General features: G+C 46.6%; 1 protein-coding gene across 1 annotated transcript in view; it reads right to left on the bottom strand.

Moving 5' to 3' along the window:
- TLL2 (tolloid like 2) overlaps positions 1–23,824 on the bottom strand; it is a 128,971-nt gene that overhangs the window by 78,589 nt on the left and 26,558 nt on the right. The window contains exon 2 of the mRNA XM_060033620.1: positions 19,841–19,951. Coding sequence (XP_059889603.1) covers positions 19,841–19,951 — 111 coding nt within the window. The remainder of the gene's footprint in view (positions 1–19,840; positions 19,952–23,824) is intronic.

The following is a 23,824-nucleotide window of genomic DNA, read 5'->3' as shown; positions in this document are numbered from 1 at the left end:
AGAAGAATCTTCTCAGTCCTCATTTATTTCCTTCGGGGATCACTGAGCATTACCAGGAACGATCTCATTTATTTGCTCACATGTTTATTGCCTGCCTCCCTGACACCCTCTAAAAAGCTAGCTCCATCTTCTCCCCTGATGTACCCCCTGGCCTGGGACAGTACCCAACACATAGGAGGTGGCTGCGGTGGGAGGGGGGACTGGGGAAAGGGAGGCTGCAGGATGTGAGGCTACAGCGGACATTAATGCCTGTCTCCAGTCAAGAAGTGGTGGCGTCCTGGAGAGTTGATAGGACTGTAGGGATGGCGAGAGTTTGCTTGGGAGGGCTATTTAGGTGATGGGATGAACATAACTCGGTACCCAGATGGATATGAGAAGAGAGATGGAGGGAACTCCCTTCTCAGCTCTTAGATGTGATAAAGGCATACCCTTGCCCATCCTTCACACTGAAATATGCCAAAAGAAGAGAAATTTTCAGAGGGCCCGTTCGAATAGTCAACCTAAGAGACTTGGGATAACTTTAACAGGAAGTGTGGATAACTGCAAGAGGAGAATTATACATTTCTACTGCAGTTTATAAAAGTAGTAGTAAGTGAAGAAAAGACATTCCATGTTCCTGGATGAATTGGGTAAATGCTACAAATGTATCCATTTCTCCAAATGAAGTTATAAGTTTAATGCAATCATGATCCAAATTCAAGAGGATTTTGTTGGGATCTTCCTAGATTTTTGTGGAGAAGTGATCCTCAAAGTCATGTAGAAGAATAAACAAGTGAGACTATTCAAGAAATTTCTAAAAATGAAAAGCAAGGACCATGAGGAAGGATGGCCACCAAATATTAAAACATATAAAGAAATTAACATGAAAAGACACACAGATGAATGGGATACAAATGCTAACACTACACGTAAAAACACACACTATGTGATAAAGGAGACATGGGGAAAGAATATGAATTAGATGGTAATCCCAACAAGGGATTAACCTCCAAAATATAGAAACGGCCCATGTAGCTCTAGTCAAAAAAACAAAAACCCAATCAGAAAATGGGCAGAAGATCTAAATAGGTAGCTCTCCAGAGAAGACATACAGATGGCCAAAAAGCACATGATGCTCAAGATCACTAATTATCAGAGAAATACAAATCAAAACTACAATGAGGCATCACCTTGCACCGGTCAGAATGGCCATCATAAAAAGTCTACAAACAATAAATGCTGGAGAGGGTGTGGAGAAAAGGGAACTCTCCTGCACTGTTGGTGGGAATATAAATTGGTACAGCCACTATGGAGAACAGTATGGAGGTTCCTTAAAAAACTTAAAATACAGCTACCATATGATCCATCAATCCCACACCTGGACATATATCTGGAGAAAATCATAATCCGAAAGGATACATGCACTCCAATCTTTATTGCAGCACTATTTACAATAGCCAAGATGTGGAAGCAACCTAAATGTCCATCGACAAAGGAACGGATAAAGAAGATGTGGTGCATATATACAATTGAATGTTATTCGGCCATCAAAAAGAATGAAATAATGCCATTTGCAGCAACATGGATGGACTTAGAGATTATCATACTAAGTGAGGTAAGTCAGACAGAGAAAGACAAATATCATATGATATCACTCATATGTGGAATCTAATTTAAAAAGAAAGATACAAATGAACTTAACGTAACAGAAGCAGACTTATAGATATCGAAAGCAAACTTATGGTTACCAAAGGGGAAACATTGTAGGGTTGGGGGGAGATAAATCAGGAGCTTGGGATGAACACATGCACACTACTATATATAAGATAGATGACCAACGGGGACCTACTGTATAGCACAGGGAACTCTACTCAGTACTCTGTAATGGCCTATATGGGAAAAGAATCTTAAAAAGAATGAATATATGTATATCTATAACTGAAGCACTTTGCTGTACACCTGAAACTAACACAACATTGTAAGTCAACTATACTCCAATAAAATTTTTTTAAAAATTCTAAAAATGAAAAGCAAGGACCTTGAGGAAGGATGGCCACCAAATATTAAAACATATAAAGAAATTAACATGAAAAGACACACAGATGAATGGGACATAAATGCTAACACTACATATAAAAACACACTATGTGGTAAAGGAGACACGGGGAAAAAATGTGAATTAGACGGCGTTGAGATTATTATTCAGAACTTGGGGGGAGGGGTGCCTCCAAATAAAACCCAAATGGATTGAAAGAATTAAGTATAAACAAACAAACCATAGAAAAACTTCGGAAAAATACGTTATTTCCCAGAGCTATAGTAGGAATAATTTTATACGTTTAGAAGTATAAGAAAAAGAAAATCTGACTTGATATATTTAACTTCTAAACTTTAAAACTTTTGTATATCAGAAAGACTAATCCCCTAAAATGAAAATAAAACACCCATTCAAGTGAAAATATCTGCACTGAAGATAACAAATGGTTACTATCCATATTATATAAATAGCTCATGCAAATCAATGAGAAAATCTTTATGTCTAATATGCACTGGATAAAGGAAATTGGTGAACATGTCATAAAAGAAAAATGTAATTAGTAGGTAAATATATAGAAGTTGTTTACCCTTGAGAAATGAAAACAGAAGCAAAAATAAGGTACCATTTTCCAACTATTAAAGTAGCAAAGTAAAGAGATGAATGGTAAAGATGATGCTGAGTCAGGTGGAAGTGGGATTTTCATTTTGTGAAGAATTATTTGTTCAGCAAGTTTGGTGAGCATCTACCATGTGCCTCTCACAGGATTAGGCACTGGGAGGGCACAGACAGATGATAGTTCACAGAGCTCACAGTCCAGTCTGGGAGAAATAGGAAGACATCGGGCATTCAGAGGCTTCCCCGAGAGGGGCTGGCTGAGTTTGAGGGAAGGGCAGAAGTGGGGGCACGAAGCCTTTCCGGGCACTGAGGCGGGGTAGGGGAGGGCCCATGGAGGAGAGTACAAGTCCTCAGCCAAGTCCCACAGGAGTCTGATCCCAATACTCCTTTCCAGCTTCTCTTCTCCCCCAAGTCCCACCTTCTCACCCACCGGTCAACCCTGCCAAGCTCCCACTCCCATGACTGTGTTCAGGCTCTGCCTTCCACCTGCAATGCCCTCCCCACCTCGATCCTAATCAAAATCCTTCACAGCCTCTTCCATGAAGCCATCCCTTGCCTCTGTTTCACCTACATCCCCCTCGTGGCCCTTTACTCATTCATCCGTTCATTCATTGCCTCATTCAACATGCTTCCTCGGGGCACCTCTGTGCCAGGCACTGTACCAGGTTCCAGGGATAGAAAAACAGATCAGACACAGCCTCTCCTCTCAAGGAGCTCCCAGCCCTGATCATACCATGCCTGGAGTATAATTATTTGCAGACCAAGTCTATTGTCCCTACAAGGCACTTAACCCCTCGAGGACGGAGATAACATCCTATTTCCATTATGTGGTGTCATAGCAGAGGCTTAACAAATATGTCTATTTGAATTGGACTGAATAGGATTGACTGATGCTTGCATATATTATCTCAGTTGTGTGTATTTCTCACTGCACCTATGTGGGGTGAGGTATTATTGTTACTCCCGTTTTACAGATGAGGAGACTGAGGCTCAAGGAGGTTAAAGCACTTGATCTGTGGTCACCAGCTGGTATGTAGCAGAGCTGGGAAGCTCTAACCCCCGGCCCTTGCTCTGTGCCTCATCACCCTGTCCCTTGGTGTCTGACAGGAGCAGAGAAGGAATGGAAAACCCCAGGCAAGGAAGTTTGTAGGAAGTTAACCTACAACCAAGGGTTAAGACTTTCTCACTACCTGGTAAAAAGTCCTTCAGAAGAGACACAAGTTTGTCGTCACAGAACATCTTAAAAGGATTTTATCACAAGGCCTTTGCACAGATGACCAAATGACCGATAAAGATTTACAGATGTCTCAAAGGACCCATGAACTGGGTCACAGAAAGAGTAGCAAGGAATTCAGGAATCAAAGAAAGGAAGACCAGCCCAAGCCCTCTGCAGGGAACTGGAGGAGAGAAGCAGAAAGAGAACCATGGAGCTCCATGGCCTGTCTTTGACCTTTTGGGACAGAAGTCATCTCAGTTCAAGGAGAAGTACAGATAAATGGCTTCACCTTTAAGAGATAATCTAGGTGAACAGAGGTTCGGGTAACTAGTGTTTTTCTGGGTGGTGGCATATGTCAGTGAGGTGGAATGATCCTTTTGTTTCAGAAAGGCTAATACCTATTAATGGTCCCATCCCTCTGATTCACTGGGGCAGAAAGAACCTGTTTTGATGCCAATACACGTGCTGGGCCATAAACCACCCGCTGCAAGACACTGTCCTGTTGGCCTGTTCTGTATTTCACCCCAGTGCCAGCCGGAACCTGGGACATGGCATGCTGTGTTGCAGGGGTGGGGAGGGTTTGGAGGGTGGGGGTGGGGAGGGGTTAGAGGGTGGGGTGGGGAAGAGTTAGAGGGTGGGGCATGGGGAGGGGTTGGAGGGTGGGGGTGGGGAGGGCCAGAGATTGAAAGTTCAAAGAAAAGCAGAAAAGAGGCTCCAGAAGGATCGTCTTCCAGACGACTGGGCAACAGTTAAAGCCTAGGGACTCCTCTCTGGACGCAGAAAAGAGAAGCAGCCCTGGCCGGTGTCATGGGGCCTGCATTAGGGCCCAAGGATGTTGTCCCTTCCCCACTGGCCCAATGTGCCAACTCAAATGCCTAGAGTTGGGGGCCCAGGCAAGGAGTACATCAGCGCGAAAGAGGTCAGTGTGAAAGATGAATAGGGAGTAATGGGGTCTCTGGCAAACCACAGAGCACCTGCTCCTCCGGCGTCCAACCCATCGTTATGCAACAACACTGACTGTTGCCATGTGGGATTGCTGGACCCGTGTGGCCAGATATTCCAACTTTGCAAGAGAAGCCAGAGTTCCGGATTTTTATGAGAAATTTGATTCTTAAGTTTTGGCAGTAAATTTTTAAAAATATTAAGCACTACAAAACGTATCTGCAGACTATATCTGTGTGGTGGACTGGCCGCTTAGGACCTCTGGGCTGCAGAGTGAATGGGAAAGCCGTGCCTCTAGGGGGTGCCCATGTCAGGGAAGACAGGAATTCCTCTGGCAATGGCAGTAAGGTCCAGGGATGCAGGAGGGTCATGGAGAACCTGGGAAGCAGAAGGCAGTAGCAGCAGGAGCAGGATGGGGGCTGGATAAAGTTCAAAGGCTCAGCACCAAGGTCAGCTGGGGCTTTTCTCTCACTGTTTATGGGCAGTCTTATTAAAGGACACTAAGAGAAATAAGATGACCAGAACACAGAATGAGATTCCACTGGCACCCCCACCACCTTCACCACCTTCTCCCTCTGGATCTCTTTGGAAACCACAGAAATAATGACCCACAGACCTCAGTGTAAATGGCCCCAGAGAAATGTGACTCTGTCCGGGCCATCCAGCACTTCAGCCACAGGTTAGCATGATGCGGGGAGTCTCATCCCAAACTCACACCGCAGAGCCACCCCTTGAACTGCGTCTCCAGCTCTCCCAGTCCAGCCCCCTTGTCACCGGTGTCCAGTGTCTACATCTTTCACGCGGCTCTGGGGCAGGGGGCGGTCTGACCTTTCTCAACCTCCTCTCTCCAGCCCATTGTTTGTTGTTGTTTTTGAAGATGGGACAAAGGGAGGCCACAGCCACATTGCTGCCAACACCTGTGGAAGCCCACTGGAAGGTCTCTAGAAGGTCTAGTATTAGATACAATTTGAGCAGACTGTTCTAAAGTTCCACAAGGCATCACATGAAGGGAGGGCTGAAGACACTGCAGGTATCTAATCAGCTGTGCCCACAGCAGACACCATGCATCGAGTCCCCATACATTCCTGGATTATCTTTGGCAAAAGAACTGAGAGACTCATTCTTGGCCCTCAGAAAGCTTAAAGTCCAACCCTCCCTTCTACAGATAAGGAGTTCTCATGAGGTGAACTGACATGCCGTACAATGGGTAACTGAAAAGTTGTAGCCCCGGTTTTGTTAGAAAACAATTTAGTTCATTATCATGCCCAATAAGAAAATACTTGAGTAGTAAATGCATTTGAAACAAAGGTCAGTTTCCAGCTGTAACAAAATGCACACATCCAAAAGAGGCCAAGAAAAACAAGCGCAAATTTGCACGAAAACTAAACATCCTATATTAAAAAATTTTAGGGGGTGATTACTTTTTGGATACACAAATCCTTTATTTTGTCAAAAAGGATTCACCACAGGGTGCTCTTAGGTCAGGGTGGGGAATTACGTTTATATTGAGGCCACTGATGCTAGAACAATCAATTGGAGGGTTGCACAAATAAAAAGACAAAGTATGGTTTATTTCATTTCATTCTGCTTTAGAGATCACCTACTATTTAAATTAAGAACAGAAAACATAGAATCCCATTTAGTAAACACAAACAAAAACATACACAGTTAACAGAGCATGAAAATAGAATCAGATTAAGAAGAAGCAAAGAGTGTTGCTCAGGGAGTGAGGCACAATCTTTCTGTTGCCAAAACTGACAGGCGAAGGTTAGATCCTCACCTGAAACATCCCCAGCTCTCATGAGGCTGTGTTCCCAAATTCCAGGGATTAAGATGGCTAATGGGAACTCATAAAGTATTTTCCCATGAAAATAATATAAATGGCAAAGTGGGTGTGAGGTTACCAGGCTTGACCTCAAGACTAGGTTAACTCCAAAGGGAGCTACTCCACATCTCCACATGTGGGAGGTCAGTTCACTCACCCATCCTCTCCACTGACCAGAGGCTGCCCCATCCTTCATTCCTCTCTCAAGCCACAGACACAGACCATTATCAGTTCCTTTCTTCCTCCTGCCTCCCTGGGGCACTGATCAGCTCACTTTATATACTCCTTCCCTTGGCAATTTCTTCCACTCTTAGGGCTTCTTCGGTACCCTTATGTAGGCGGGTACCACAAGCTTTCAGTGGGGGCACTCGAGAAGAGGGATCATGATACGACTCACACATGGTGGCCATGATGGGTCAGGCGCAAGAAGAAGAGAAAAGGCAAAAAAGAGATTCTCTGTGGCCCCTGAGAGAAGAAGCCAGCCTTGTTCTTTTCTCTTCAGTCTCTAGTCAAGTCCCCAACAGGCCAGTTCTTCTGCTTCTGTCCTTGGATGGCCATGAGAATATATTCTTAAATAAACTCTTTTATCGACCTATCTTGAGTACGATTCTGTATCTCAAAACCAAAAGAACCTTGCCTAGAATGTCAGGCGCTAAACTCTTATTTGTCCTGGTTTCTCAAGCTAATCTTCCAGTTTTGAGTCAGGCCCATTGGCAGGGGCAGGGGGCAGGGGTGGCTGGAATAACGGCTCCCTGGATGGATGGCCAAGGGTGGTCACTGCCCCTCCCCCACCTGGCTCCGCACCCTGTTGTGACTCCAAATGGACTCCCAGCCCAGTTTCTCCAAATTCTGACAAACGCAGTCATAATAAAAAATCAACCTAAAGGTGAATTTACTTTTCCCAACGCTTCAAGTTCAGTGAATTCTGGCTTCAATCCAAGGTGTAATCAGCCTCTGAATGAGGTCCCAGGGAACCAGATGATAGAATCCTTATGTTGCATTCTTTTTTCCTTCCCAAAGAGCAGTTGTGCACTTTATCATCTCAAATCATCTTACTAAACTGAAAATTTTATGAGCGGAATAACTGTCAGGCGTCACCCGGTTCCTGTACCCCAGCCCTCCTCTTCTCCAGCTGCTGACTGCTGTCTGCACGCACAGCCAGCCCCGTCCTCGGGTGGGGGGATTTAAGGATTTGGGGCTCAACACTCGAGGGTCACAGCAGCACATCATCTTTGGCTCCGATTTTGATCTGAGGGATTCTGCTTAATTTCAGACCTTTGTCCCCATCTTGTTCTCTCAGGCCAAGCCTCTGACTTCTTGTCCTCCTTAATACCCACTTCACGGAAGAATCAGGGGTCCTTGCCTTGTTCTTCTGAGCTCCCAGCACAGCACTGGAACTCTCTGTGAGTTCTATTAAAGGCCTCTCTGATGTTATTTGCCTGGGTCTCTGGCCTCACACAAACATTCCTGCCTCCCATCAGGCCCTGTGTCCCAAACTGGACACCCAACACCAACTTCTGCCTGGATGACAACTGTTACCTGGGGCTTTCTCTCCAGGTGTGAGTTCTGCCCACTGGACCATGTCTCCTCTGGGAGGTCGGTGGGGCTCCACACCAGCGGGGTCACAGGTCCTCCCCCACCACAGCCTGCCCCATTCCTCCAGTACTGCCAAAGCATGACCATAATCACTTCCATCATTAGAACTCCATCTCCAGGCTTCCCTGGTGGCGCAGTGGTTGAGTGTCCGCCTGCCGATGCAGGAGACGTGGGTTTGTGCCCCGGTCCGGGAAGATCCCACATGCCGCGGAGCGGCTGAGCCTGTGAGCCATGGCCACTGAGCCTGCACGTCCGTAGCCTGTGCTCCGCAACAGGAGATGCCACAACAGTGAGAGGCCCACATACCGCAAAAAAAAACCCCAAAAAAAACCACCTCCATCTCCTTAATGGCAGAAGAAAAAAGTGGGTACGGCTGTATCCTTGGTGCTGAGCACAGAAGAGGTCCCCACTTAGCAACTGTTCCTTGAAGGAAGGAAAGAGGGAGAGGCAGGAGAGAGAGGGAAAAGGACAGTGATCAAGAAGGTGGTGTGACAGGGTCAGCAGAACTGACACAAGGGGAGTGTAGGTCATGCCAGAGGAGCAGTGTAGCCATAAAGATGAAGTTCTAGACCATGGGAGCCAAGGTGAACTGCCACGGGAGGGGCAGGGGTGAAATGGAGCCGTCAACGGTGGGGCGGGGGGGAGTGGGCGCAGGTCTGTGAAGAAAAGGGCTGAGCAGAGCCCTGGAGGAGTGAGCAGGAAGGCCAGCACCCCCTCTCTGGCTTGGAAAAGACCTAACAACCACACCTGGGGTTCTGTCCGAAGGGCTCAGTAAAGACAAGCTATTGACCATGTGGCCAAAGAATGCCCTTTTCAGACATTCCCTGCAAGGTGATCTGGGCTTACCCAGCCCAAGTGCCTCACCCCTGAGCATAAGCCTCTCTTCCATTGCAGGCTCCCACTCTAAGCATCACACATTCAAACAAACAGGGGAGCAGAGGGGCAAGGAGGACATCATGCACTCCTGAGACTCCATCCTCAACTCACAAGGGTTTCTCTGGTGCTGTCGCTGTGCCCAGGCTGATGCTGGAACTAAAGAGGGAGGGCCAAGACCAAACAAAGACACGTCACAGCTGTTGACAGTCTGGTGGATGCAGCAAGGCACACACTGAATGGCAACCTGAGATGACAGAGGGCAGGATGAAGTGCAGCCCCAGAAGTGAGTAGAACTTGCCCATGTCTTCTATCAACACCTCTCAAAGGTAGTCGTGGGGGGACTAAGTCTTCACAGCTCAAGACAACAGGGTTAGTGGTGATGCCAGCATCTATTTCCAGAAGCAATGGGGTGAAGAGGCTAAAAGCAGCCTTTGACATTAGACAGAGTTAGGTCCTAATCTTGGCTCTGCCAATAATTAGTTGTGTGATCAAAGAAAGGTTACTCACCTCTCTGAACACACCTGTAGGTATCAACGGTACCTGCCACATAGAGCTGTTGCTTGAAGATAAATGAGATCAGACTTCCCTGGTGGCACAGTGGTTAAGAATCCACCTGCCAATGCAGGGTACACAGGTTCGATCCCCGGTCCTGGAAGATCCCACATGCCGGAGCAACTAAGCCCATGCGCCGCAACTACTGAGCCTGCACTCTACACCCCGCGAGCCACAACTACTGAGTCCGTGTGCCACACTACTGAAGCCCGCGCACCTAGAGCCCGTGTTCTGCAACAAGAGAAGCCACCGCAACGAGAAGCCCACGCACCACAACTACGAGTAGCCCCTGCTCACCACAACTAGAGAAAGACCGCGCGCAGCAATGAAGACCCAACACAGCCAAAAATAAATAAATAAATAAATAAATCTAAAAAAAAGATTAATGAGATCATTTAAGACAAAATTAGGACACAACAAATTGTAGTTATTATTATTCTTTTTGTTGTTGCTATCAAAGAAGAACCAGCATCTAATCAGTTCTCAGATCTCTGTTTGGCCAACTTCATGACCCAGAGTTTGACTCAGGAGGACTAGGAAAGGCTTCATGTTGGGGATTGATAGAGATTCCCCATGTGCTGGTGGAATCTAAATCCAAGGATCTGGTCAGGTCACATTGGTGCAGGTCCAGCTCCAGAGACCCCAGGGGGGTGCAGGCAGGGTACTGCAAAGGAGAAGACTTCCAAGGCATCTAGGAAGTGTGGAGTCTGAGACACAGAGGTGGGCCGGGGAGGAGAGAAGGCAGGACCCAGCATACAGGCAGCCATGCGGCTACTATTTCTTGAGCACCTACGAGGTGTCAGACTCTGGGATGAGTGCTTTACCTCCTACACTTGCCCAATCCCCCCTCTCCAATCCCATTTTCCAAATAAGGAAGGAGGCTCCCTTACTCCTGCAGTTAGTCAGTACAGAGCCAGGGAGGCCTGCGTGACTCCAGTACCCATGCCTTTCTACACTGCAACTCTAGGATCCAGGATGTCCACGTGAGAACACCTCCAACAGAGTGGAAACAGACAGAAAAAGGGGGCTGTGGACTTGAGGTGCATAACTGGGGATCCACGGAGTAAAATTCTTGAAATTGCAAACAAAATTGTGTGTGTACCTTTTTCTCGGAGAAGTGCTGAAAATATTCATCAGACTCTCAGAGGGTGTGGGAACCACAAAATGTCAAGTACAATACACGTAGAGAAAAGAAGTCCCCAAAACCTCATTCCAAAGCTCTTGAGGAGACAGTGGAAAGGACGAGTAAGAGTGCCCCCTACAGCTTCTTGTCCCTCTAATCCAGTGGCCCCGGCAGCAGAGGCCACCAGATCTCACCGAGATGGTGTTCCATGATGTGAGAGAAGACAGCCTTGAACCCAACTAACTGTCTCAGCAAGTCTAACCTGGCATTCATCCGTAAGCTCAGGACACTGTCCTTTCTACAGATGCCACAGGGAGCCACCACTGCCCCCACTTCTTTCCTGGACACTGGTCAGTCAGCAGCACTCCCACCACCAATAAAGAAAATTAATGAAAAGACGAAGCCATGTCTACAAAGCCTGGGGAACGTCTCCATGGGAGCAGAGCCAGAAACACCGCAGCCTGTCGATCGGGCTGCTCAAAGCAGCCCCACTCATGAGTTCTCTCAAGGGCCTCAAAGCTAAAAACATGTTGGGGACAGAGATGTTGGGTCCCTTTTAGACCCTCAAACCTTGGAAGGCAGGACCCAGAAACCCGTGTAGTACGTGAGGGTCTCTCACGGGTGCGTTTTAGCCTTTTGTGCCTAAATTTAGTCCCTCGATGCCCAATGGCCTTTGCGTCCCCTCTTTTCTCCAGCCTGAAACACCAGCGTTCAAATCCAGGTGCAGGTAGTCATTCCGTTGGATATGGTTTCAGGAGACCCTCTCTTCAGAGGGGACACTGAGACCAGGTGACGGTAGCATGTGCCCCTCCAAGTCACAGACAGCATAGGAAAAGGAACTCAAGGAGTTGAAGACTCTGTGGGGTCCATCTCTGAGTGATGAGGCCCAGGGAGAGGAGGCAAGTTAGCCAAACGAATGTCTTCGACTCTCTCCTGCTAATTTATTATTTTGAACTCAAACGCACAAACTCTTAGGCTTATGTGGATGCCCTACACAGATGGCAGGAGTTTAGACTAAAGTTGGTTTCTTAAATAGAGGTGGACACGGCCCAGTGGCTCAGAATAGACAAGACGGGAAACATCAGCTTCCATCAGAGCCAATAAGCAATGAAAGCCATTTCCCCTTCCAGAGTCTTCATTACAAAGAGCAAGAAATCAGATCCCTTACCCGGAGGGAGATAACTGCAAGATGAGGTTTCCTCTCCAAGTTTCCAGACGTTCGCAAAGATGAGAATGTTCAACTTTGCTTCCAGGACTCTTTAGGGAAGAAATAAACAACCAAAAAGTCCCCAAACATCAACCACACGGGGCTTTCCTCCACACCTTGTGTGGTTAGGGGGTGAGGTGTCCCAGAACTCAGAAGTGGGGGTGTCAGGTTCTGCACCACCACATCGAAGAGGATGCAGGAGGATGGGAGTGTGTGTGTGTGCCTGCTCATGTATCTGTGTGTGTGTCCAGCTAAGTACTTCCTTCACTACACAGCTAATCCGATTAGCAGCTTTAGGAAACTCGGCAATGTTAATTCAAGGGCCCCATTCATAGAACAGCTTGGCCCATGCCTGCCCAGAACTCCCATTCTTCTCACTGCAAATAAAATGCACACAGAAGGACTTTCTCTCCCTGAAGAATGCGCTCTTGCCTCCTTGCCCCCAAGCACATCCAAAAGGCTGCTGCCACTTCCTCTGGAGGCTCTCACGGCAGGGGAACGGGACTGTCAGAAAATGGGGGGAAAATAGCGCTCTCTCCATCTGAGGCACAAAACAAGGTTAATTTTAACAGCGCTGTCAACCCAGGTGGACTCCCAAGCTGGCAGCTGTGCTGACTAAAGAGGTATCATGAATCCCACCAGATGTAGGGCCCTGGGTGAGTCTTAGGCTGTCCGTGGACCTTCAGTTCTTTTTCTGTAGAATGGGGACTTGGAGCAGAGGGCAGAGCTGGAACAGAAGGCTGGAAGGAAGGACACTTGGGGCCTGTAGACACGACGTCACTGCGTTTGGCAGGAGGCTGAGGGGCGGGAAGGGAGCCGGATATGTAAGTTGTGGATAAAGCGTGGAGGGCCTTGGGGGCCAGATAAGGAATGTTTCTGATAAGTGATAGGCAGCCATGGAAGGGTTTTAGAAAACACAGTGGTTATCAGTTATCTAGGGCTGCCGTAACAAGTTACCACAGAGTTGGAGGGTTAAAAACAGAAATCCATTCTCTCACAGTTCTGAAGGCTAGAAGTCTGAAATCAAGGTGTTGGCAGGGCCGTGCTCCCTCTGCAGGCTCTGCGAGAATCCTTCCTTGCCTCTTCCTAGTCTGTGGCAGCTCCCGGCAATCCTTGGTGCCCCCTGGCTTATAGCTGCATCATTCCAGCCTCTGCCTCTCTCTTTCACGTGGCCTTCCTCTGTGTGTCTCTCTGAGTCCTCTCCTCTTCTTATAAGGACTCCGGTCATTGGATTTAGGGCACCCCTAAATCCAGGCTGATCTCAAGATCCTTAACTAATTAGATGTGCAAAGACTCTATTTCCAAATGAGGTCACATTCTGGGGTTCAAGTAGACATAAATTTGGGGGGGACACTATTCAACCCAATACGGTGGTTGCAAGGTCAGGTCCAGGAAGATCACCTGGAAGCAGGATGCGGAAGCAGAGACTGGAGGCAGGGAGACTGATCGGAAGTAATCACCACGAGCCCGGGGTCCTAAGTGAACAGCGAGGATGCTCCCTACTGGGGGCCCGAGAGCTCTCAGTGGCTTTTTTTCTGTGGCCAGCACAGCACCCTGAGTGGGCTCTCATACCAACCCGGGCACAAGGTCTTTGCTCGCTTCCTGGTCCAGAAAGACTCCAGCTACTTTCCCAGGGCTGGCAAAGGAATGACTGCATGCACCTCTGTTGTTTTCCATTCCTTCCACCTGGCAACATGGCAGATGGGTTGGTACAATGGAGGACACAGCCTAGGAGACGGGAAACCTGGGTTCTCGTTCTGGTTCTTCCACTGACTGAATGTGGGACCTTGGGCACATCTATGAAACGAGGGAGACTAGATCACTTCTAAGGCAATGACATCATTTCATTCTGCAACCAGGAAAGCAGCTTCAAGTTCACAGGATAAACCAGGGAAAGGAGGCATCTGGGGCTGCATTGCATCCCATCCACCTCCAGGGATTAAGCCCTCTTCCCACGCCACCGCCCAAAAAACCAGGGGCAATTACCAAAACTTGGAAATGAAATAACCGATATCTAAGAACACATCCTTTCACACATGTGGAAGTAGAAAGAGCAGATAAAGGTGTGGTTCCTTTTAAATTTTTTTTTTTAATCAAAGCAAATGTTTAAAGAACAATAGCACAGTGTTGTTCACAGCATCAACATTTCTAATAGAAAAAAACACTACAGAAAAGAAGGGAAACAACCGTCATGTCCATCTGTATGGATTCATTCGATAAATGGTGGCAGAGTTGCATATTAAATGTGATAGACCTCAAAGTACCACGTGAAAAGATGTCCATGGTGTGGTGTTAAAGACACAGGTTACACAACAGGGTGTTAAGAAAAATTCCTTTTATGTTTAAAAAATATCTGCACATGGCCTGAGCACAGTAAGGCTGGAAGGAATCCAGCAAACAGATCATGATGGGGACCCCCAGGCCTGGGATAAAAGGGGATTTTCACTTTCTACAATTTTGAGCTATTGCACTTTTTTTTTTTTTTAACAACTAGCAGTGTTAGTTTAATCAGCAAAAATAATTTAAAATATTCCCATTCTGAAAATAAAATAACTATTTTAGATAGATGCAAAGTACTATTGGCCCTCAGAGAAAACTGATCAGGGTAAGAATCACCTTGCCATAAAAACATAGTGGAAAAAAAAATACATATCTCAAGCTTGGGAAGGAGGAAACACCAGAAAGGTACATGTTTCAAAGGCCTCTTGCCCAAGTCCCCGAAGTTCCCTCCAGCACGTAGCAAATTTCTCCCATTCTCCACTTTAGCCTTAAACCCTCCCAGGTCAGTGTTCTTTCTGCAAATACTACTACTACTAATAATAAGGAAGAGAAGGCAGAGTTGATATTTATTGCACATTTCTTATATGCCAGGCACTGCACTCAGCACTTTCCACGTATTCTTCCTTTTCTCCTCACAACATCACTCTGAGGTAAGGATTATTACTATTCCCATTTGACAGATGAAGAAACTGAGGCCCAGCCCGAGGATTCAAGCCCAGACAGTCTGAGACCAAAGCCTGTGACGGTGGTCAGCGCTTTCACTGCCCTCCTGGGAGCAAAGCCCTGTGGGAGTTCTTCACCCCAAGGCCCCTGGGAGATGCTCCAGGGCCTGCCAGTCTCTGTCTATCTCTTCTCTCTCCCCTATCCAACAATGCTGGCCAGTGCCTTCTAGATACAAAGTGCCGGGCCACCTCTGAGGGATCCAAAGTCAAATATATGTGGACTCTGCCCTCTCTCAGCTCACAGGGGAGAAGGAAAAAGAAGACAGGTACTCAGGTTCTTAGACCATGAGGCTGACCATGGCGGTCAACTGCCATGGTGGCTGGCCAAGGCCCAGACTCTCTCTGGGGTCTCTCACTCACATTTGCCAAGCTTGGGTCCCCATGCTGTGCCATGGCAGGTCCCCCAAGGACAGCAGAAGGATTGCTGACAGGACCAACCCTGAGCATTCGTGATGGTGTCCTATGCTGTGCAGGTCTGGAGGTGTAAGTGGGGTCCCCAAGCCAGAGAGACCAAGACCCAAAGGCCTCCTTGGATCCTGCGTGGTCACCCCTCACCCCCTGCCCTGCTTTCCAAATCCATGTGTACCCACACAGAGTGTAAACTGGTACTACCACTTGGGAAATCTGACTGATTCTACTAATAACTTACATATACCCTGTGACCCAGCAATTCCATTCCTGGAAATGAGTGCTGAAGGATATGTACAAGAAAGACAATAGCAGCTTTAGTTATCATAGCCCCAAACTGTCAACTGTCCAAATGGCTGTCAACAGAAGAATGAATAAACCAGGGTACATTCATTCAGGAGAACACTGCAAAAGATGAAAGGACAAACCAGCGCTCCACCCAGCAACATGGGGGAATTTCACAGCCACAAAGCTGAGGGAAAGGAGACAGACACAAACACACACTGCATGGTTCCATTCATGCAGGTAAACTGCATCTGTGGGGACTTCCCTGGTGGTGCTGTGGTTAAGAATCTGCCTGCCAATGCAGGGGACATGGGTTCGATCCCTGGTCTGGGAAGATCCCACATGCCGCTGAGCAACTAAGCCCGCGAGCCACAGCTACTGAGCCCGCGTGCTGCAATTACTGAAGCCCGTGTGCCTAGACTCCATGCTCTACAACAAGAGAAGCACTCGCTCTCGCAACTAGAGAAAGCCTGTCCACAGGAATGAAAACCCAACATGACCAAAAAATAAATAAAAATAAAAATAAAATGCATCTGTGTGGAGAGAGGTCAGACTAGTGGCTGCTGGGGGGTGGGTGCTGGCTGGAAGGAGGCATGAGGGAGTCTCCAGGGGTCTGGAAATGTTCCATCCTTTGGTCTGGGTGGTGGTTACGTGGACACGAACACATGTAAAAGTACATCACACTCTATGTTTGAGCTACGTGAGGTTCACTAGTTTTAAGTACTAAAGTAATAGTGCAAAAAGGAAAGTTAAAAAATTAAATCAGGGCTTCCCTGGTGGCGCAGTGGTTGAGAGTCCGCCTGCCGATGCAGGGGACATGGGTTCGTGCCCCGGTCCGGGAAGATCCCACACGCCGCGAAGCGGCTGGGCCCGTGAGCCATGGCCGCTGAGCCTGCGCGTCCGGAGCCTGTGCTCCACAACGGGAGAGGCCACAACAGTGAGAGGCGCGCGTACCGCAAAAACAAACAAACAAAAAAATTAAATCACACGAAGTTACAATCAGATCAACTTCTTTAGGCCTCCAGGTAAGAATCTGGCGGGGTGGGGGGAGGGGGGGAGCGTATGATGACTTGGAGTGACAGAATTATGAAGAGATGCTGCCTTTTGTTAGACCTCAATTAAGGTTGTGTATACAATGGTGTGAAAAATAATCTGGATTCCAAAACCCCATTTAAAATTCAAATGGACTTTTCAAAACATCCACGAGAGGTCCCCCAAATCCGAAGAAGTGATAATCGTAGAGCCAGACACCAAAAACGTGCCTAATCGTTCCTCCCTCCTCCCGACCACTGGTGATGAGGACCCCTGGCCTTGTGACAGCCTTTGCCCTCTTGCCTTCCTCATCCCTACATCCTGTGTGGAGCCTGGCCTAGCTCCTGTAGCTGCTCATGTCCCCCTGAGCGGTGGGAGGCACCCCCCACTCTGGGCACAGCCCTACCACCCCCCCCAGAAAGAGGGAACCAACCACTGGACAAGAAGGAAGCATGTGACCTCCTTAGTGTAGGTTGCCATCCCAGTTCCCACCCCAAGAAGGACGACTCCCTCGGTCTGGAATGTCCTTCTCTACCCTCTGACTCCTTCTTCTCCAGCCTGGGAAACCCCTCCACCTCCCCAGGACCCCCTCCTCTGGGAGGCCTTTCTGGCTCTCCCCACAGCAATGGTCCCAGTTCTTCTTAGTGCCCTCCACTCCCACTGTGCTTCCTGGGATACCTCACCTCCACCTCTCACTCTTTACCCTTTTTGGTTTCTGCATCTATTTCCTCCAATAGCTGGTAAGTCCTTAAAAAGAGAAACCTCATGGCTTCCCTGGTGGCTCAGTGGTTGAGAGTCCGCCTGCCGACGCAGGGGACACGGGTTCGTGTCCCGGTCCGGGAAGATCCCACATGCCGCAGAGCGGCTGGGCCCGTGAGCCATGGCTGCTGAGGCTGTGCGTCCGGAGCCTGTGCTCCGCAACGGGAGAGGCCACAGCAGGGAGAGGCCCGCGTACCACAAAAAAAAAAAAAAAAGAGAAACCTCAGTCTATACCATCTCAGGGTCTGGCACAAGACCTGGCACAAAGTGAACACTCCATAGAGGTTTCAATGAATAAGTGAGTGAGTGAGTGAGTGAATGAATGAATTGGGACCACATCCAGAAACATGAATACAATATATTCTTCTCCTTCCCTCCCAAGTGGATACAGATCGCAGGGCCTTTTGTGCCAGGAAATACTGCAATGAAGAATTGGTGAATTAGTTCTGGTGGAATCTTGGAGCCTTGCAAGACACTCAGGGATGGGGGGCTTTGGGGATGTACTTGGAATCTACCAGGTTCATCAGCAGAGGGAAAGGGGTTGCCTTGACAACCCCGCTCCCATCATCACCACCAGCAAGCAGCATGGTGAGGCTGCCCAAGCACCCAGCGCGGAGCCCAGCAACCTCAGGGCAGCTGGTGGGCTGTGGAGAGCAGCGGGAGAGGGGGCTCCACCAAGACTCCCCCAAGCCAAAGATGAGCACATCACGTTCTTATTCAGAAACCTTGGGCAGGACCCCTGCCACCCACAGGGGAGAGCTCCAGCTCATCAGCGCAACAGGCACCAGGGGAGTTGCCTCCTACTCTGGGCACATTCCCACCCACCCCGCCAACAGGCACCTTCATCATCTACCCCAGCAACTTCTCCTGGTGCTTCTCTCTACGACAGCCCCCCGCAAGAGCCACCCTCCAGTGACCCACACCTTTCCCCTGTTCCTCAACTTAAGACAGCCCCTCTCATACTCCCTGCCTCTGCACACAGTTTCTCCTCTGCTGAAATATCTTTTCTTGATTCTTTCCCTAAGGAACTCCTACTCATCCTTCAAGACACAAGGCAAGAGTGCCCATTCCCATGATGCCTTTCTTGGCCCATCTTCTTCCCACTGCTCTTGATTCATTGTAGCTCTTGTCATGAGGAATTACAGTTTATCTATCTACCCTTCAGCCTCATTCCTCCGGACTGGGGTGCTTAGTGATAACATCTGCCTTTGCCGGAGAACGTGCCATGTGCTAGGCACCAGGTTAGCCTGTTACTTTTGGAGTCGATCCTCCCAACCCCTGCTGAAGTGAGTGCTGGTTTCATCCCCATTTTACAGATAGGAAAACTGAACTTTGGAGATGTTAGCAAGCTTGTCCACCCTGTCTGCCTGGCGTGAAAGGTCTCCTTGAAGTCAGAGGTCACATCTTATTCCTCTTTCTCTCACCAGCACCGCATTAGATCCGTGATAGGTACTAAAAAAGGGGGGTGGTGTATAAACTTCAGTTATACAAGATGAGTGTTCTGGAGATCTGCTGTATCACATCACGCTTGTAGTTTACAGTACTGTATCGTACACTTAAAATTTTGTTAAGACAGTAGATCTCATGTTAAGTGTTCTTACCACAATTTTTTAAAATCCTCGAGAGAAAGGAAGGGAGGGTGGGTGGAGGGGTGGCAGGTAGCAGAGACAGTGTAGCATCAGGCACACACGAGCCTTGGTCACTGAATAATAAGCCACAGTCAGCCACACAGCCTATCGGCTCCCACAGCTCAGTGCCTGGGGTTGCTTCTGAGAATGGAGATTCCACAGAGGGGAGGCATCTGAGCCCAGTGGGCAGGGAGGTGAGGAGAAATCAGGAGACCAGTCTCATTACTATTCACCCCAAGGTGAAGGCAAGGAGGAAAAGTAATCAAAGGAGAAGAGTAATCAAAGTCTGACACCCAAGCTGTGTTTCCTGCCCCCAGGGGATTGTCACCTGGTTTGTAGGCCAAACAAGTGCATAATACCACCCCACCCTGGCCCCAGGCAAGCATCTTCCCACTGCTAATCAGTATCAGCATCACCATCAGATATGCCCTACATGGAGCCCATCCAGGAATATGGGAAGTTCTGGATCCTGAGGCCAGAGTCCTGAGAACGTATGTTGAGTTCAGCTCTGAACTCTGAGCTCAGGGTTGAATCTTTGGATAAAGACGCTAATAAAGATTTTCTTAGAAGGATAAGCAAACTTGGAGGCTCCAGCTTCACAGCCTGCAACAGACAAGGGGTGACCCCTCTGGTTTTCCATTGACAGGTGGCACTGGACTGACAGGTCAAATACCTATGACTCATGGTCCACATCACCCCGTGCTGGAGTCCCTGACCCTTCTCTCCAGGGCAGGGGTGAAGGGGACGCCGTACTTACCCGTGCTGTGTCCTGCTTCCTCCACTGACTCCTTGATCCAGTCACGGGTTTGGTTGATGTGAAATAACTTCAGGTCCTCTTCATCTAAGGCAATGTCTCCCCAAAAGACAGCTGGGAAGAAAAAATAGAAATGGATCAATTTAAGCTGGAGATCAAGGAATGAATTCACTAGTGGCCCAGAGGGTATTGGAAACTGAGTAGTAAACTCTAGAAAAGATATTCCATCCAATCAAATTTCTTCCTGAGCCTAAGAGATAGGACTGGTAGAAAAAGAACAACAGATAATATATCTGTGCATCAAAGCCACAGGGCTGGGGACAACCACAATAAAGATCAAAGGCCTAGGTCTGTAAGGTATTTTGAAAGGTCACCCTGTCTTACTGTCACTGTAGGCAGCTGTGGGCAAAACCACCACACAAAGACAGCTGTTTCTCCCTTCTTCAGAGTTTTCAGGATATTTTTTTAAAAAGCATAATATAATAAATGATACTAATGTTCATAATATTTGCTTCCCTTCCCTGGGAAAAGATTCTATTTCCCTTCCCCACTGATGTCAGGATTGGCCACTTCACCTGTTCTGGCTAATCAAATGTGAGAAGGAGCTTTAAGAGCTAGTGTATGATTCACCATGTCCTCGCTCCCTCTCCCAGAGGAAAAGCAGTGGCTTAGATAGGGGTGACTCTAAAACCCTAAGTTCTGGAGTAAATATGATATGGAGCAGAGGGATGGCTGATTAGGACGGATATGTAACATGAATGAGGAAAATAAAAACCATTATTTTTATAAGTACTTGAGATTTGGGGCTATTTGTTACTGCAGCACAACCTCTTTATCCTGACTAATACAGAAATTGCTATCAGAAGTGGTATGTTTCTTGGTAACAAAAATCCATTGTCTTTGGGCCAGGTAGTGGGTATCAAGGAAACTATTACTGAAAGCTGGAAGAAGGCAATCAATATTACACAGTGATGAAGTATTTGGTAAAACTATTGCCTGCATTAACTTGGAAGGCAGATGATGAACTAAATGAGCTTATGGCTTTAAGTGAAGAGATGGGGAGTCAGAATGTCAATAGCACATCTTGGTTACCATTAGCTGTGTTTGACAAGATACTACAAGAAAGATAAGGGCTTTAAAAAGAACTGGGCATGGAGGCATCATGCTCCCTGATTTCAAACTATATTACAAAGTGGTAATAATTAAAACAGTATGGTATTGGCATAAAAACAGATACACTGATCAATGGAACCAAATAGAGAGCCCAGAAATAAACCCATGCTTATATGGTCAATTAATTTATGACAGAGAAGCCAAAAATATACAATGGGGAAAGGACAGTCTCTTCAATAAATGATGTTGAGAAAATTGGAGCCACATACAAAAGAAAGAAACTGGACCACTATCTTATACCATACACAAAAATTAACTCAAAATGGATTAAAGACTTGGACATAAGACCTGAAATCATAAAACTGCTAGAAGAAAACATGGGCAGTAAGCTCCTTGACATAAGTCTTGACAATGATTTTTTTGAATATGACATAGAAAAGCAAAAGCAACAAAATCAAAAATAAATAGGCGAGGACTTCCCTGGTGGTGCAGTGGTTGAGAGTCCACCTGCCAATGCAGGGGACATGGGTTCGAGCCCTGCTCTGGGAAGATCCCACATGTCATGGAGCAACTAAGCCCATGTGCCACAACTACTGAGCCTGCCCTCTAGAGACTGCAAGCCACAACTATTGAGCCCACATGCCACAACTGCTGAAGCCCATGCACCTAGAGCCCGTGCTCCGCAACAAGAGAAGCCACCCTGATGAGAAGCCCGCACACCACAACGAAGAGTAGCCCCCGCTCGCCGCAACTAGAGAAAGCCCACGTGCAGCAACGAAGATCCAATGCAACCAAAAATAAATAAATAAAATAAAATTTAAAATAAATAAATAAGTGAGACTATATCAAACTAAAAGTCTTCTGCATTGAGAGGAAAACATCAACAAAAATGAAAAGGCAACCTACTGAATGGGAGAAATTATTTGCAAAACATATTCTGATAAAGGGTTAATATCCAAAATATATACAGAACTCATACAACTCAGTAGCAAAAAACAAACAATCCAATTAAAAAATGAGCAGAAGACCTGAAGACACATTTTTTCCAAAGACATACAGATGACCAATAGGTACATGAAAAGAGGCTCCACATCATTAATCATCAGGGAAATGCAAAACCACAGTGAAATATTGTCTCATACCTGTTAGAATGGCTGTTATCAAAACGACTAGAAAAGCAAGTGTTGGCAAAGTTGTGAGGAAAAAGAAATCCTTATGCACTGTTGGTGGGAATGTAAATTGGTGCGGCCACTATGGAAAACAGAATGGCGGTTTCTCAAAAAATGAAAAATAGAACTATCATGTGATCCAGCAGTTCCACTTCTGAGTACTTATCTAAAGAAAATGAAAACACTAATTTGAAGCAAAATCTGTACCCCCATGTTCATTGCAGCATTATTTACAATAGCCAAGATATGGAAACAACGTAAAGTGTCCATATTATTCAGCCATAAAAAACCCAAAACCTTGTCATTTGCAACAACATGGATGAATGTTGAGGGCATTATACTAAGTGAAATATGTGTATCTATATCTATATCTATATAGATATTTCATATATATATGAAATAGGTGAAGAGAAATAGGTGGAAGAAATAGGTGAACTCTTTTTGTTTTATTGCTGTTTAAATAAATTGAATTTTTTTAAAAAAGAATGGAGCAATTTATAGTGGGAATGAAAAGGAATGGAGAGAGTCCAGAAATTCAGGGACTTGAGGAGTTGGAAGAGCCAACCTATTCTCATCGCTAAACAGTAAAACAAAAACTGAGAAGGCCTTTAAGTAACAAAGACTGATTAAAACTCAGGCTTATGGTGTAGAGAATCGGGAAACCTCATACGTTGCTAGTAGGGATGTAAAATGGTATACTCCCTAGGGAAAGCTACTTGGCATTTTCTTTAAAAGTTAAACTTATCACAAGACCCAGCAATTCCACTCCTAGATATCTTCCCAAAAGAAATGAAAACACAGGTCCACACAAAGACATATACTCAAATGTTAACAGCAGGCTTATTAATGATTGCCCCAAACTTGAACACAACCTAAACGTCTATCAACTGTTGAATGGATAAACAAATGTGATCTCTCTATACGATGGAAAACCACCCAGCAATTAAAAAGAGCAAACTATTGACACACGCTACAACATGTATGAATCTCAAAAACATCATGCTAAGTGAAAGAAGCAAGATGCAGAAGACTACGTATTATATGATTCCATTTATATGAAACGTCTAGAAAGGCAAGTTTATAGAGCTAGAAAGGTTAGTGACTGCCTATGGCTGGGGGCGGGAATGAGACTTGACTATAAGTGACCATGAAGGAACTTTTCCAGGTGGTAGCAGTGTTCTAAAACTGGATTGTGGTGATGGTCGCACAACTTCAAATTTGCTTAAATCTTTGAAATGTACACTTATTTTCACCTTGTTGAAATGTGTAACAAAGCTGGCTCAGCCAAAGATGGTTTCCAGCTGCCGGTCCTGAGCCCCTCCCACCTTCCTGAAGACTTCGCACAAGTTCACAATACAGTGCCATCTCTTCCTCAAAGAAAAAACGTCTGTGTCAATGATGGTATTCACAGTGATAGATCATCAGGAACACTTCTCACATTCTGAGAGCAGAAAGAGAAGCAAGAGGGCAGATGGAGAAGAGAGTAGATTAACAGGACCTGGGAAGACTCCAATGAGCCAAGGAAGTGCTCAAACTTTTGTGCTTGTGTGCTCCCAAATAATTTTTAAAAACCACATGTCCTTATGTATATTGTGAGCCTGACATTTATGATTTTTCACCATGAGTTTAAATGTCTTTTTAATTTTGTTCATTAGAAGTAAAAAAATAGTAAACATTTTATAAGATGAGGATTGACTGTAGCTGT

This window comes from Delphinus delphis, chromosome 16 (assembly GCF_949987515.2).
Source record: "Delphinus delphis chromosome 16, mDelDel1.2, whole genome shotgun sequence".
In the NCBI taxonomy this organism is placed as follows: domain Eukaryota; kingdom Metazoa; phylum Chordata; class Mammalia; order Artiodactyla; family Delphinidae; genus Delphinus; species Delphinus delphis.
Note: the sequence above shows the minus strand (reverse complement) of the source record. Positions and strands in the feature narration are given on the sequence as shown.